This window comes from Pan paniscus, chromosome 13 (assembly GCF_029289425.2).
Source record: "Pan paniscus chromosome 13, NHGRI_mPanPan1-v2.0_pri, whole genome shotgun sequence".
NCBI lineage: Eukaryota > Metazoa > Chordata > Mammalia > Primates > Hominidae > Pan > Pan paniscus.
The window spans coordinates 77049956-77065527 of NC_073262.2; the positions used below are offsets into that span (position 1 = coordinate 77049956).

The 15572-nt window shown below is 39.2% G+C and overlaps 2 protein-coding genes across 2 annotated transcripts in view; one reads left to right on the forward strand and one right to left on the reverse strand.

The window, feature by feature from the left end:
- CIR1 (corepressor interacting with RBPJ, CIR1) overlaps window positions 1–10331 on the reverse strand; it is a 47609-nt gene extending 37278 nt beyond the window's left edge. The window contains exons 1-2 of the mRNA XM_034954528.4: window positions 10155–10331; window positions 2262–2356 (exon numbers count right to left, since the gene is read on the reverse strand). Of these exons, the coding sequence (XP_034810419.1) occupies window positions 2262–2356; window positions 10155–10226 (167 nt within the window). The 5' untranslated portion in view covers window positions 10227–10331. The remainder of the gene's footprint in view (window positions 1–2261; window positions 2357–10154) is intronic.
- Window positions 10332–10400: 69 nt separating this feature from the next.
- SCRN3 (secernin 3) overlaps window positions 10401–15572 on the forward strand; it is a 34232-nt gene continuing 29060 nt past the window's right edge. Inside the window, 4 exon segments of the mRNA XM_034954529.3 lie at window positions 10401–10807; window positions 10810–10826; window positions 12871–13038; window positions 14515–14696. Coding sequence (XP_034810420.2) covers window positions 10780–10807; window positions 10810–10826; window positions 12871–13038; window positions 14515–14696 — 395 coding nt within the window. The 5' untranslated portion in view covers window positions 10401–10779.

A 15572-nucleotide genomic window follows, 5' to 3' on the forward strand; every position in this document is an offset into this window, starting at 1 on the left:
GACCAAACCTAGAAGTAATAATATCTTAGTAGCAATGAACACACTTAGTGCTCAGATCGTGGTTTCTAAATATCATTCACCAATGAAAGGAATCTGGGTGCCTTGGAAAACTGGTTGATTCCAGTGTTGCAGCAGGGAAAATAAAAGACGAGTCTGACCATCTCGTGGGACCAGAAGCAGCATTAAAAAAACAAAACAAAACAGGGTTGGTGCATGTTAAATGGATATACGAGCCAATCTAACAGAGCTCTCAATGGCCCAAACTGAAACAACTGGAGCAAGAAAATAAGTAACAATAGTATTATACTATAATCCAAAGAATTAAATAAACAGCCATGAGTCCATATTGATAGAAAATTAATAGTAACTAGATAAGGGAAATTCTTCCTTACAGAGGAATTCAAATTAATAAATGTAGAGAGAATGATAGAAATAGAAAATAACCATTAGAACATCACAGAAATAAATAATTGATGCAGGCAACATCTACTGATGAATACCAAAATTAGGCAAAAGTCCAAGGAGAAACAGGGTATTTGCAGGGCTTCAAATATTAATTAAAAGGGAAAATAGTAACTTTTTTTCAAGATAAAGAATAAACATGAACACTGTGATCTGTTTCAAACCTAGTTTTTCACCTCCACTCTGTTTTTATCCCTCTAACTCAACAACTGTTTCCTGAATACCCTCTCCATTTTCCAATATGTTTTTACTATTAATAATCTAAAAATAAGGTTTTTTTTGTTGTTGTTTATTTGAGACGGAGTTTCGCTCTTGCTGCCCAGGCTGGAGTTTAGTGGCGTGATCTTGGCTTACCGCAACTTCTGCCTCCCAGGTGCAAGCAACTCTCCTGCCTCAGCCTCCTGAGTAGCTGGGATTACAGGCATGCACTACCAGGTTTGGTTAACTTTGTATTTCTTAGTAGAAACGAGGTTTCTCCATGTTGGTCAGGCTGGTCTCGAACTCCCGACTTCAGGTGATCTGCCCGCCTTGGCCTCCCAAAGTGCTGGGATTACAGGCATGAGCCACCGCGCCCGACCAAATTAGGGTTTTTAAACAGTGATGCTATTGACATTTTGAACTAGATAGTTCTTTGTTGTGTGGAGCTGTCCTGTGCATTGTAGGCTGTTTTGCGGCATCCACAGTCTCCACCCACTAGATGTTGATAGCACCCCAGTCCGCAGTTGTGACAATCAAAACACTGTCAAAACAATGTCTCCAAACATTGCCACGTTCCCTGGGCAGGGTGGCGGGGAGGGTGCAAAAAACGGTGCTCAGTTGAGAACCACCTATCTAAATCCTTATCATTCTTCAGAGTTCAGCTTAAATGTCACCTCTTCCATAAAGTCTTCCGTTATCCTAAATGGAACTATTATTTCCTATACTAACATGCTGTATTTTTAAAAGCAGTGTATGTTTTTAATATATCGGTTATTATATTTGGCCTTCAACTATATGTATTTGTATCTCTTACTAGGGTTTCTTAAGGATAGAGAGAAACTACACTTCACACACTTTTATAGGTCCCTATAATACCACTTATTGCCATGCATGGAGTACTCAATAAAAGTTACTAAGATTAAATAAAATTAGTGAGAAAGCTACTTAACTTTTATTTCTTTAACTTTCCTCTCAATATATTATATTTTAAATAGTAATAGTTTAGTATTACTTTGCTAAATTCCATATTTTGATTGAAAACTGAACTTCATGGACAATTTACCAAAACACCACTATTCAGTGGCTTAAGATTAACCAAGAGAAACCAGCTTCAGTGTTAGATCTGCATATACAAACACAATAGCTAAAGGCAGGTACCATGTTAGAAGACACCAATGAAGAACTCTAGCCACGAAACAGCTTTTAACAGAACAATGACATGCGTGTCAAATAAAGTCACTTTACTTTTCCTCTTGAAAGTATGCTGGGTATCTTTTGAGTGTGTTAAAGAAATAAGTTTGTAAGAGGTCTCAGCAGTTCAAGTGTAGACATGATTGTTCTTCTAAGCTTTGCCTAATTTGAGACTTGCTCAAAGACTGTATATGAGTCACGTGAATCTATATTTTACGTGAATTATGGGTAAAGCTGGAAAAAGTGGCCATCTACAGGTATGAGAGTAAAAGAGATAGCCCTCAGGGAAAGACACAAATCCTATAATTGGGTATTTGATTCCAAAAAACTGACTTAATGTATCATTCAGTAGGAAATTATTCCCATGAAATTGGTAATTCTAGATATACTGGCATAACAGAATTTCTTACCTATTATCATATGATTCTTGTTCTTTAAGATATTGCTGCATCAATTCTTCTTGTTTCTTCTTATCATATGATATTTTCTGTTCTGCCATCCATACCTAGATTAGTGAAGTAAAAATGCAAATTAAATTGTTGGATTTAAATTAAACAAACTTTGCTTTTCTTGTATAATAAAATATAAAATGCAATTGTTTAAAGCAGGAGTGCCCAATCTTTTGGCTTCCCTGGGCCACAGAAAACACACTAATACACAGTGGAAGAAGAAGAACTGTCTTGGGCCACACAAAATATACTAACGATAGCCAATGAGCTAAAAAAAAAAAAAAAAAGGGCAAAAAAATCTCATACTGTTTTAAGAAAGTTTACGAATTTGTGTTGGGCCGCATTCAAAGCCGTCCTGGGCCACATGTGAGCCACAGGCCAAGAGCTGGATAAACTTGGCTGAAAGTTTACAACATAATCCAATTTGGCCATAATTATATCATTACAAATTAACACCTGAAAAATCTGAAGTGTCTTGATACGAGTTCTTTTTATTTTTGAGACGAAGTCTGGCTATCACCCAGACTGGAGTGCAATGGCATGATCTTGGCTCACTGCAACCTCTTCCTCCCAGGTTGAAGTGATTTTCCTGCCTCAGCCTCCGGAGTAGCTGGGATTACAGGACCCTGCCACCACACCAAACTAATTTTTTTGTATTTTTAGTAGAGAAGGGGTTTCGCTATGTTGGCCAGGCTGGTCTTGAACTCCTGACCTCAGGCAATCCGCCTGCCTCAGCCTCCCCAAGTGCCGGGATTACAGGCGTAAGCCACTGTGCCCAGTCCACAGAATGCTTTATAGCAAGTTTTGGTTTTTTCAAAGCTGTATTTATAGTTTAAATTATATTAACTATATTCATAGGTAGTCAATGTTATACATTTCTTATATATCCTTCCAAGATGTTCTAATATATATATATATATATGCAAAAGAACATATACCACATTCTTCTTATATAAATGGTAACATACTTTACGCAAACACACACACGCACACAAAATATATATAAAATAAAATTATATACCATGGAGATCTGATATGGTTTGGCTGTGTCCCCACACAAATCTCATCTTGAATCGTAGTTCCCATAATCCCCATGTGTCATGGGAGGGACCCGGTGGGATGTAATTGAATCATGGGGGCGGTTACACTTCATGCTGTTCTCATGACAGTGCGTGAGTTCTCACAAGATCTGATGGTTTTATAAGGGGTTTTTCCTCTTTTGTTCAGCACTTCTCCTCACTGCTACCATGTGAGGAAGGACATGTTTGCTTCCCCTTCTGCCATGATTGTAAGTTTCCTGTCAATTAAACCTCTTGCCTTTATAAATTACTCAGTCTTGGTCATTTCTTCATAGCAGCGTGAGAATAGACTAATATAGTAAATTGGTGTAGGTAGAATGGAGTGCTGCTAAAAGGATACCCGAAAATGTGGAAGTGACTTTAGAACTGGGTAACAGGTGGAGGTTGGAACAGGAAAATGTGGGAAACTTTGGAACTTCCTAGAGAATTGGAGTGCTCAGAAAACAGGAAGATGTGGGAAAGTATGGAACTTCCTAGAGACTTGTTGAATGGCTTTAACCAAAATGCTGATAGTAATATGGACAATGAAGTCCAGGATGAGGTGGTCTCAGATGGAGATGGGAAACCTTTTGGGAAGTGGAGTAAAAGTCTCTCTTGCTAGGCAAAGAAACTGGTGGCATTTTGCCTCTGCCCCAGAGATCTGTGGAACTTTGAACTTGAGAGAGATGACTTAAGGTACCCGGTAGAAGAAATTTCTAAGCAGTAAAGCATTCAAGAGGAAGCACAGCATAAAATTCTGGAAATTCTGCAGCCTGACAACGCAATAGAGAAGAAAACCCTATTTTCTGGGGAGAAATTCAAGCCGGCTGCAGAAATTTGCATAAATAATGAGAAGTCGAATGTTAATCACCAAGACAAGGGTAAATGTCTCCAGGATATGTCAGAGACCTTCACAGCAGCCCCTCCCATCATAGGCCTGGAGGCCTAGGAGAAGGAAAAAAGTGGTTTCCTGGGCAGGGTCCAGCCTCTCAACTGCTGTGTACAACCTTTGGTCTTTGTGCCCTGCATTCTAGCCACTCCAGCTATGGCCACTGCTTCAGAGAATGCAAGCCCCAAACCTTGGCAGCTTCCATGTGATGTTGGGCCTGCAGGTGCGCAGAAGGCAAGAACTGAGGTTTGGGAACCTCTGCCTAGATTTCAGAAGATGTATGGAAACACCTGGATGTTCAGGCAGATGTTTGCTGCAGGGGTGGAACCCTCTTGGAGAACCTCTACTAGGGCAGTGCGGAAGGGAAATGTGGGGTCGGAGCCCCCACACAGAGTCCCTACTGGGGTACTGCCTAGTGGAGCTGTGAGAAGAGGGCCCCTGTCCTCCAGACCCCAGTATAGTAGATCCACCAACTTGTACCATGTGCCTGGAAAAGCCACAGACACTCAACACCAGCCCATGAAAGCATCCAGGAGGGGGGTTATACCCTGCAAAGCCACAGGGGCAGAGCTGCCCAAGGCTGTGGGAGCCTACCTCTTGCATCAGCACACCCTGGATATGAGACATGAAGTCAAAGGAGATCCTTTTGGAACTTTAAGGTTTAATGACTGCCCTATTGGATTTTGGACTTGCATGGGGCCTGTAGCCCCTTTGTTTTGTCCAAATTGTCCCATTGGGGATGGGTGTATTTACCCAATGCCTGTACTCCTGTTGTATCCAGGAAGTCATTAACTTGCTTTTGATTTTACAGGCTCATAGGTGGAAGGGACTTGCCTTGTCTTACATGAGACTTTGGACTTAGACGTTTGAGTTAATGCTGGAATGAGTTAAGACTTTGGTGGACTGTTGTTAAGGGCAGGATTGTGTTTTGAAATGTGAAGACATGTGATCTGGAAGGGGCTGGGGTGGAATGATAAGGTTTGGCTGTGTCCCCACCCAATCTCATCTTGAATTGTAGTTCCCATAATCCCCGTGTATTGTGGGAGGAACCCGATGGGAGGTAACTGAATCATAGGGGCTGTTACCTCCATGGTGTTTTCGTGATAGTGAGTGAGTTCTCAGGAAATTTGATGGATAAAACCATGAGAAAAGGAGCTTTTCCTCTTTTGCTCGGCATTTCTCCTTGCTGTCACCATGTGAAGAAAGACGTGTTTGCTTCCCCTTCTGCCATGATTTTAAGTTTCCTGAGGCCTCCCCAGCCCTGCAGAACTGCAAGTCAATTAAAATTCTTTCCTTATAAATTACCCAGTCTCAGGTATTTCTTCATAGCAGCATGAGAACAGACTAATACTAATACAAGACTAATATGGATCAGTAAACAAACACTTTCTTCTTTTGGGTGGTAAAGTTGCATATTGTGGGACTATACCATAATTTATAATTTATTTATCTCCTACTGTATAAATGGGCACTTAAGAAATTTCCAGTATTTTGCTATTAAAAACTTTGCTGCAAGAACTCAATACACAGGTAATTTCACACACATTTGACAGGGTTTTGAAAAGGATCAAGGCATGGCCAAGGAAAAAAACAGGGCAAGATATAAATGGCAGAGAGAATGACTCAGGCAAAGGCCCAGAGATATAAAATAGAACGTAAGTAGTTCAATATTACTAACATATAAAATCTTAGGTTGGGCTGAGGTGGGCAGATCACCTTAAGTCAGGAGTCTGAGACCAGCCTGGCCGACATGGTGAAACTCCATCTCTACTAAAAATACAAAAATTAGCCAGGCGTGGTGGTGTGTATCTGTAATCCCAGCTACTTGGAAAGCTGAGGCAGGAGAATCACCTAAGCCTGGGAGGTAGAGGCTTCAGTGAGCTGAGACTGCATCACTGCACTCTAGCCTGGGCAACAGAGTGAGTCTCCATCTCAAAAAATAAATAAATAAATAAATAAATAAATCTGAGGTGGGAGAATAGTAGGAGGGGAGAAGCAGAAAAACGATGGAGTGAGATTACTTGGACTCAATCCTGTAATATTTTAATAACGGGCTGAAAGAGATCAGATTTGTGCTTTAAAAAAGACAATTCTATCGAAATAACTTACATCCATATAATGGAATATTATTTAGCAATAAAAAGGAAAAAGTACCAATACATGCCATACCATGGATAAACTTCAAAAACATTATGGTGAGAGTAGCCAGTCACAAAAGACCACAGATTGCATGATTCCATTTAAATGAATTTCCAGAATAGGCAAATCCACTAACAGAAAGTAGATTAGTGCTTGCCTAGGGCTGGAGAGAGGGAGAACAGTTAAGGAGAAATGGGAGTGACTAACAGGTATGCGGGTTTCTTTTTTTTTTTTGAGTCAGTGTCTCACTGTCACCCAGGCTGGAGTGCAGTGGTGCAATCTTGGCTCACTGCAATCTCCGCCTCCCAGGTTCATGCGATTCTCCCACCTCAGCCTCCCAAGTAGCTGGGATTACAAGCGCTCGCCACCACACCCAGCTAATTTTTGTACTTTTAGTAGAGACAGGGTTTCACCATGTTGGCCAGGCTGTCTTGAATTCCTGACCTCGGGTGATCCACCCACCTCAGCCACCCAAAGTGCAGAGATTACAGGTGTGAGCCACCGTGCCCAGCGGGGGTTTCTTTTTGGGGTGATGACAAACTTCTAAAATTGTTTGTGGTAATGATTACTTAACTCCATGAATATATTTTAAAAACCACTAAATTGTACATTTTACATGGGTGTTTGTATGATACGTAAATTTATCTCAGCAGAGCTGTTAAAATGAAAAATGACTATTCTGATGGCTGTGTAGTGAATGGATTTGAGAGGACTCATGATTGGAGGCAGTAGAACCACTTAGGAAATGCAACGATATAGGTGAAAGATGATGAGAGTCTGAATTAAGACACAAGCAGCAGTGACAGAAAGGAAAGATGGATTCAAGAGATATTTGGAAGGTAAGACCAATAGCATTCAGTGATTGACTAGATAAAGAAGTGATGGGAAAAGGGATGAATCCTGAGCTTCTGGTTTGGGTAACAGGATGAAGGATTGTTTTACTATCTATATTTCTACCCATATGAGATAGCAAGTATAAAAAGGGCTGATTGGGGGTAAAAAACTTTTATATCAGATATGTTGAGTTTGAGGTGCCTATAGGACATCAAGATGCAAATGTCTAGTAGATAGCTGTCTTGAGCCACATCAAAGTTAAGAAGAGAAAACTGGGACTGCAGATTTGAGTCATGAGTAAACAGGCTAGTTAAAACAGGCTAGTTGGATGTGATTGCTTGGGGCAAGCATACTAAGTAAGCAAGAAGTGGGCCAAGGATGAAACTCTGGGGAACACTTATATTTTAGGAGCAGGCTAAGAATAAAGATCCAGTGAAGTTGATGGGAAAAGAACAGTCTAATAAGAGAGCCGGAAAACTAGAAGAGAGTAGTTATTACAGCTAAGGGAACAGAGAGTTTCACAAAAAAGGGAGTTTACAGTGATGCAATTGTCAATAGCCAGTTTATGAACTGTTTGCCAGTCCACAAGAAGACTAAAGAGCTTGGACCACAATGTAAATTAACTGCTTCCTTCATTAACAAAATCAAGAAAAAAAAAGAACAGCTGAACAGTGTATCCTGTGACATAAATGATTGAGGCAGCGCATAACAATACACAACAGAGTGACCAGCAGATATACAGCATTCACTCTTATTTTTGGTGAACAAATGAGACCTTAAAACCTACTGGACTTTTTATAAGCTTGGGAAACTGAAAACAAACAAGGAAAAAAAGAACCTACTGGACTTTAATAAACCCAACATGCCTAATTTTACAATTAGAATTTTCTTTCTTTCTTTCTTTTTAAATATAGATGGGGTCTCACTTTGTTGCCTATGCTGGTCTTGAATTCCTGGCCTCTCAAAGTGTTGGAATTATAGGTATGAGCCACCATACCTGGCCCTTAAAATTTTCATGGTGGAACTCTTTTGCACTCTTTGATCAAACTCCTTTGTTTCTTCCACTTCTATTTCTTAAAAAAAAAAAACAAAAAAAACTTTACTGGAGTATGACATATAAAAAGCTGTACGTATTTAATGTATACAACCTGAGTTTGGTGACAAGTATATCCCTGTGAAACATCGCCACAATCTACACTATAAACATATCCATCACCTCCAAAAGTTTCCTCCTACCCTAATAAATTTTTCTATTTATCTTCATTTAATATAGTTCCTTTATCCTTAGTTAATAAAGAATGCTAGAGGTTACCCCCTCTCCCCATAAAGTGTTAACTATCTAGAAAGGTCTGCTAATCAAAAACATTTCATTCTTCTCCTCTATCCTGGGAAAAGTATAAAACAGATCAAAGAGGCCAACAATATTTGGTACATTTTACATAACACTTTACACAGATGAGAAGAATGTAGGTTCTAAGCCTATAACTGCTTTACTGAATTTCTCATAGCGGACTTGCAAAAGTTATTCTCCGTGGATTTCTTTTTTCTTGTAAGAAAGCTGATACACTGAAATTTATAAAGCGAAATGTCAAAAGTTCCAGTAAAAAATTATGATTTCTCAGGTATATTTGTCTCTAAATATAAACAGCAAATAAGCAAGCACCTGAATTCCATCTAATCTCTTCATTCTTGTAAAAATAGTAACAGCTGACCCCCTAAGTATGCAGAGAAAGGAAATGTCTGTGTTTGGTGTCAAAAGTTATTGAGCCAACCAAATACAAGAAACCTCTCCCTCCCACAGTTGCAACCACACAAACACAAACTGGTGCAGTGGAAAAAATCACTGGGTTAATCAGGTGTTCCAGATCCTAGTTCTGGTACAACATTTAACTAGCTGTGTAACTCTTGGCAAATTTGTTTCCTCATTTATAAAATGAGGTGATGGGGCTGGATGGTTACCAAAGAGCTTTCAAGGTGTATCTGTGTTACTAAAATTTCATGGGGGAGTTATTAAGAAAAAATGTTTAATAAGACTCCTTAGGAAGGTAACAGTGAAAAAAAGTTGAGAGTCACTGGTCTAGAAGTGAGAGTATATAGCAGTATCTCATCACCTCAACTCGTTCTAAAAACAAATAAAAGCTTAGTTATTTTCACAAGTTTCTATGTAGGGGCAATCAACATTTTACTGAGCACCTCCTCTCTGTAGTGGACACAGTGATAGATGCCTACGTTGTTTCAAATCCTTTATCTTCACTATTTCACTTAATCCTCACAATTAAGTCAATCATCCTTAATTTACAGATTAGAAGACTGAGGGTCAGATATTACAAATATTTTGTGCAAGGTCTTAAGGCTAAAAGTGACTGCTCGAATAACTAGAATCCAGGTTTGACTCCAAAGCTGATTCTTTCTACTTCACTCTTTTGCTTTTCATTACTATGATATTCACCAAAGTATTACAACTGGTAGACCTGTAATTATGTAAAACACTAAACTTCAACGAGGTCATCAAAAAGACACTAGATTATTGGGTAAATTTTTTAAAGATCTATCTTAAATAAACGGGGAGGCTTCTTTGTACAGAAAAGTAGAGTTCAGAAGCCGTGATCCCTGGGATCCGAAAAGACAAAAAACCAGAATCAGCTGAAGGAAGTACTGAGGAATTTTGACATTAGTCTTCACATATTATGGATTTGCATTCTGGCCGACAAAGATTCTCTAGGCCACCGGTCTCCTCGCTGTTGCAGAATAAACGCTGAGGACCCGCTGCGTCAGCGAGCTGCTCAGCAGAGAAAGGCGAGACCACCAGGTCTTTAGGCCTCGAGAAGCGGAGGCTGTCCTAGGGATCTCAGAGACACCATCACTTTCACTTCCAGCAGCCTCTGGGAAGGCGGTCCCTGTGGGCCTAATCCCTCCCCGGGTCTGTTTACTCACTTTTTTGATATTGGATTTGGAGGCAGGATGAAAGTCTTTCTTGCACATGAAGTTGGCGAAGGATTTCCCCATCTTGGAACTGGAACTAGGGAAAGCAGGGGCTAGATCTGTAAGCAACGTAAACAAACTCAGCCGCCTAACCGGAACTGCGTTTCCAGCAGCAAGGGGGAACTTCCGAGATCAAAGGTGACAGCTTCCGGCAACTGATGCCTCCACTGGCCACTCCTCCCTCCGTCCACCTGTCACTTCGGGTAGCTGGGAGGCCAGGTGAGGGGCGCGCACGGGGGAGGGGCGTGCATAGTTGAGACAGAAACCGGGAAGACCCAACTGTGGCGCGGCACTGCTTGACCGAGGGGCTCCGGAGCCCAGCTGCACCGGCTGCGGTTTGAGCGCCCAGGGCCGGGGTGCGGGGTGGACCGCGGCGGCCCTTCGACCAAAGGTGCTTGAAGCTCGAGCTCATTACTTTCTGTGGACTCTGACTCGAGCTGCAAAAGCTTTTCTGCACTGTTTTTCTCATCTATGTTATGAAGATAATAATTCCGGCCCTAACCGTAGTATGCTTGCGAGAATCCAACAATATGATGTTTCTGAAAGCGCCGGCTGAACTAAGAGCGCGTGAAATAGAATGACAGACAGCTCTGCAAGAACGGAGGCCCTATTTTGTACCCAGCTGTACGGTACTGGCGCCGAAAGACGTTCAATAAATACTTATTGAATGACGAATACGCGTTAGGAGTTGGTAAAGTCTCTCAAGGCTTCACCTCCTCAGTGGGCTAGGTGCAATTCTAACCAGGGGGCAAGTTTCCTTAGCTTTCCCTACGACCCCAGTTAGGCAGCTCAGGTTACTATTGCAGCTTGATGGCCCTTGGGACTCCAGGTTTTTGAGTGGACGTGGCTGCTACTGCAGCAGGTGATCCACCAACCAAGTTCTCTATCAGGGTAATGTTAGGAATAAACCTTGGCCGGGCGCGGTAGCTCACGCCTGTAATCCCAGTACTTTGGGAGGCCAAGGTGGGTGGATCACCTGAGGTCAGGAGTTCAAGACCAGCCTGGCCAACATGGTGAAACCCCGTCTCTACTAAAAATACAAAAAATTAGCCGGGTGTGGTGGCACGCGCCTGTAATCCCAGCTACTCGGGAGGCTGAGGCAGGAGAATAACTTGAACCCGGGAGGCAGAGGTTGCAGTGAGCCAAGACTGCGCCATTGCACTCCAGCCCGGGCAACAAGAGTTAAACTCCATCAAAAAAAAAAAAAAAAAAGAATAAGGCTTTATGAGAAATTTTCTCTCCTACCAAATAATAACAATAACAGCTTTCATGTGAGTATCTACTATGTTCTATGCACTGTGAAAACACTTTACGTGTTGCCTTATTAAGTTCTCATAACAGCCCATCAAATAGTGTCTTATTTTTCTGATGAGGCAGAAGGCATAGGTAAGAGAGAGATTAAATAGTCTGCCAAAGTTATATAGTGATAGAACTAACTATAAAACACAAATAGAAGGAGATCCAGGACATAAGAGTTGAAATACAGAAAGAAAATAACAGAAGCCATCAAGACATCAGACTTCTCGTCACTGAGGAGAAGAGGAAAACCCTTAAGAGTTTCAGTCTGAAGTTTTTATTTAGTCATTTTGTTTAAATTTTGACTTTTATTTATTATATTTAAATTTTGTTTTTAAGTTGCTAGCATCTGCCTGTGTAAAGCCATTTTAAGGTTTTGTCATTATTAAAGGAAAGAAGGAAACTCTGTAAAACAATGTGTCTGTTCTGGCAGCAAAATAAGGACCTTTAGGTGTTCTATTGTAAGTGAAGATCTAAGATTTTCCAAGTTACAACTGAAGAGGTAATCTAGATATTAAAGTATATAATTGCGATTTATTAATTAAATATGTGAACTTTCTCCTAGAAATATCAGCAATTTGGAATTATATTGACATATTTTTGTCTGAATCAATGAGTCTGTTTCAAAATTTCAGTCTCATCAGAATTACAATGTGTATTATTTCCCAGCTCAAATAAGACCCCTTCTTCCTTCCTTTGAGGAAGTACTGGGCACATAAGATTTTTTTCCATAAGACAAGTTCCAGCAAAGAGAATACAAAGATTAGTAAGACATACTGCCAGCCCTCAAGGATCTCATTGTCCAGTAAAGGGACTTATATATACACGAATGTAATGGAATCTAGCCTTTACAACAATAGAGCTAGGTACACAGATTCCCAAATATGGAAATGGTGAAACGAAATTCAGGGAAGACTTTAGGAGAGAAAGGTCTTAGAGAATAAATGTGAACTATACAGTAGAAGAAGGTAGTTCTCATTGCCATTTTCTTACTGAGTTGTAGTACAAGATTGAGTCCCAAGTCATATTCTTACTGATTTTTAGGCTATAGTATACAAAATTTAAAACTTTAATGAACAGCCAAGCACGGTCACTCATGCCTGTAATCCCAGGGCTTTGGGAGGCAGAAGGGGGAGGATCTCCTGAGCCCAGGAGTTCCAGGCTGCAGTAAGCCCTGATCATACAACTGCACTCCAGCCTGGGTGAAAGAGCTAGACCTTGTCTCCAAAAAATAAAAATAAAAAAATCAAAGCTTTAATGAACATCCTTAATTAGATATGGCAATAATATCCTTTGGTCATTGAGTAAAACTCTTTATTTTTATATACTTAAAAGTGTTTTTTTTATTTTAAAACATCTGTATAATTTTTAGTTAAAAAAAATGGAACCTTTTTCCTGTGACACTTTCGTGGCATTACCTCCAGCAACAGTCGATAACAGGATTATTTTTGGAAAAAATTCAGATAGACTCTATGATGAAGTACAAGAGGTGGTTTATTTTCCTGCTGTAGTTCATGATAACCTGGGAGAACGTCTTAAGGTAGGTGAAATAAATGTTTTGTTAGCAATATGCCTTTTAAAAATATCATAAAGTTATTTCTATAAATAGCGATTTGGAAGAAACTGTAGAAGTTAAAATTGAGGAGTTTACATTTGAAAAATAAATGAGTCAGAAATAAACTGTGATCTTTTATTTCAGTGATTTGGAGGAAGTTGAAATAACAATAATAAAATTATCCATTGTTTGAATAAATATTTGAATGCTTTCCATATGCAAGCATGTTAGATAGGGCAAGAGATTTAAAGTCAGCTGTCAAGACTCTGTTCCAGGAGCTTAGAGTCTAGTATAGGAATAAGATGTGTATGCATTATACCCCATTATAAAATAGGATGGTTTAAATGCTAAATTTAAGTAACAGTAGCATGCTGTGGCAGCGGAAGAGAATGAACATTTAATTCAGCTTGGAGTTAGCTGGAATTTGATGGACAAAAAGGATTCTGATTCTGAATTGGCATAGGTTCTACTTGATGTAGAATAGGAAAGTCATCCCAGACTTTGGGAATGACAGTTTTATGACACATCAAAAAAGGTTTATTAGGCCCTATGTTAACACTATCCATATACATTTTATGCAGTCACTTGGTAGTATACACATTAATTAAAGGATCCTTTAAAAACTTATTTAAAAAACCCATTTAATGTGGAACTTAAAATGAGAGCTTCAAATTATGCTATTGTTGCTAATTCATACTTTTTAGATTTTATTTTATTGATATTCTAATATTAAAACATATTAAATATTAGACTTTTTTCTGTATCCTATGCCATATTTTTTTCTTTTGCTAAGACCACTTATTCATCTGTGATACCACTTCCACTTTATCTCTTCATATTTAAATATAGCCTGTCCTGTAAACCAGTGGTTCTCATTCTTTTCATTGCTGTGGACGTACCTAATGGTTGACTTCAAAATGTGATGTGAGATTCCTATGGCAAAACTCTTGTGTTCGAAGGCTACCATATGAGTAATTATATCACTAATCAAGAAACACTGGATATTGAGGTTGAGAACTACTTCCTTAAGCTTCAACTCACACATCTACAAAAATGTTTCAAGATATTACAGCTAGAGACCATCTTTCTCCTGAGCTCCAATAGCACCTTGTCTTCACTTCATGACCCTAATACTTTATACTTTATTTTATCTTAATGTAGAAGTTTTAGTTTCTCAAAAGTGAGATCTTTATCTGATTCATCTTTGTAACTAACATATCTCTTGGCAGAATGTTTTATAATAGGAAATGCTCAGCAAATATTTGAATGAATAAATATTTTAGGGTTATTCTGAATATGTTTTAAGGGTAATGCCTTTATTATTGAAAATTTCAATTTACTTATATTTCCTTTACCTCTTTCATAACAGTTTTGTCTTCTGACTGATTTTTTTAAATTCTGGATTTTGATAACTTTTCTGGTTTTGTGGTTCTTGCTATGACTTTTTTTTTTTTTTTACAGTGTACATATATAGAAATTGATCAAGTTCCTGAAACATATGCTGTTGTCCTGAGTCGCCCAGCGTGGTTGTGGGGGGCAGAAATGGGAGCCAATGAGCATGGAGTTTGCATTGGGAATGAAGCTGTATGGGGAAGAGAAGAAGTTTGTGATGAAGAAGCACTATTAGGAATGGACCTTGTCAGGTTATTTTTTGTTACATTTTATACTACAGACCTTGTCTAAATTTATAATTTTTGTGTAACTCTTACTTGTTTTATTTTCCTATTTTTGAGGGGGCTTTGATACTTTGCAGTTTGTGTCAAAATGGTTTAAAGTACTGGCATGCAATTTCATGACTCTCAGTTTTGCTTGGTTTTTTAAAATTAATTAATTTTTATTTTTTTGGGATGAGATCTCACTGTGTCATGCAGGCTGGAGTATAATGGTGTGATCATGGCTCACTGTGCCCTTGAATTCCTGAGCTCAAGCAATCATCCCACCTGAGTCACCCAAGTAGCTTGGATCAAAGGCACGTGCCACCACACCTGGCTAATTTTTAATTAAAAAAATTTTCTTTTCAGAGACTAGGGTCTTGCTATGTTGCTTATACTTGTCTTGAACTCCTGGCCTCTAGCCATTCTCCTGCCTCAGCTCCTGAGTAACTGGGATTACCAGCACGGGCACCATGCCCAGCTTTCAGATATTATTATTTGGGAGAAGGGAAGAAGTAGGAAATTATAATTCATTGGAAGTACCTAACATACTTTAATCACACCTTAACTCATTCTCACAATAACCTCATGGGCTATCGTGCTCATTTTACAAATGAGATATCTGAGGTTCAGAGATAAAGTAACTTGACAGTGAATTACCAACCGAATTTGATAGGTTTGTTTGACTCCAGAAACTTTATTTCCATGATTCCAAACTGACTTCAGAAGGAGAAGTTTTAAAGTTAGATGTCATTTCATCTGTTAACTTGAAAGAAATTTTACTTTGAATCTAAAAAATCTCATGAGCATGAAATTATTTAAGAAAAATAATGGAAATTTATTTTAATATGAGAACTTTATATTTTT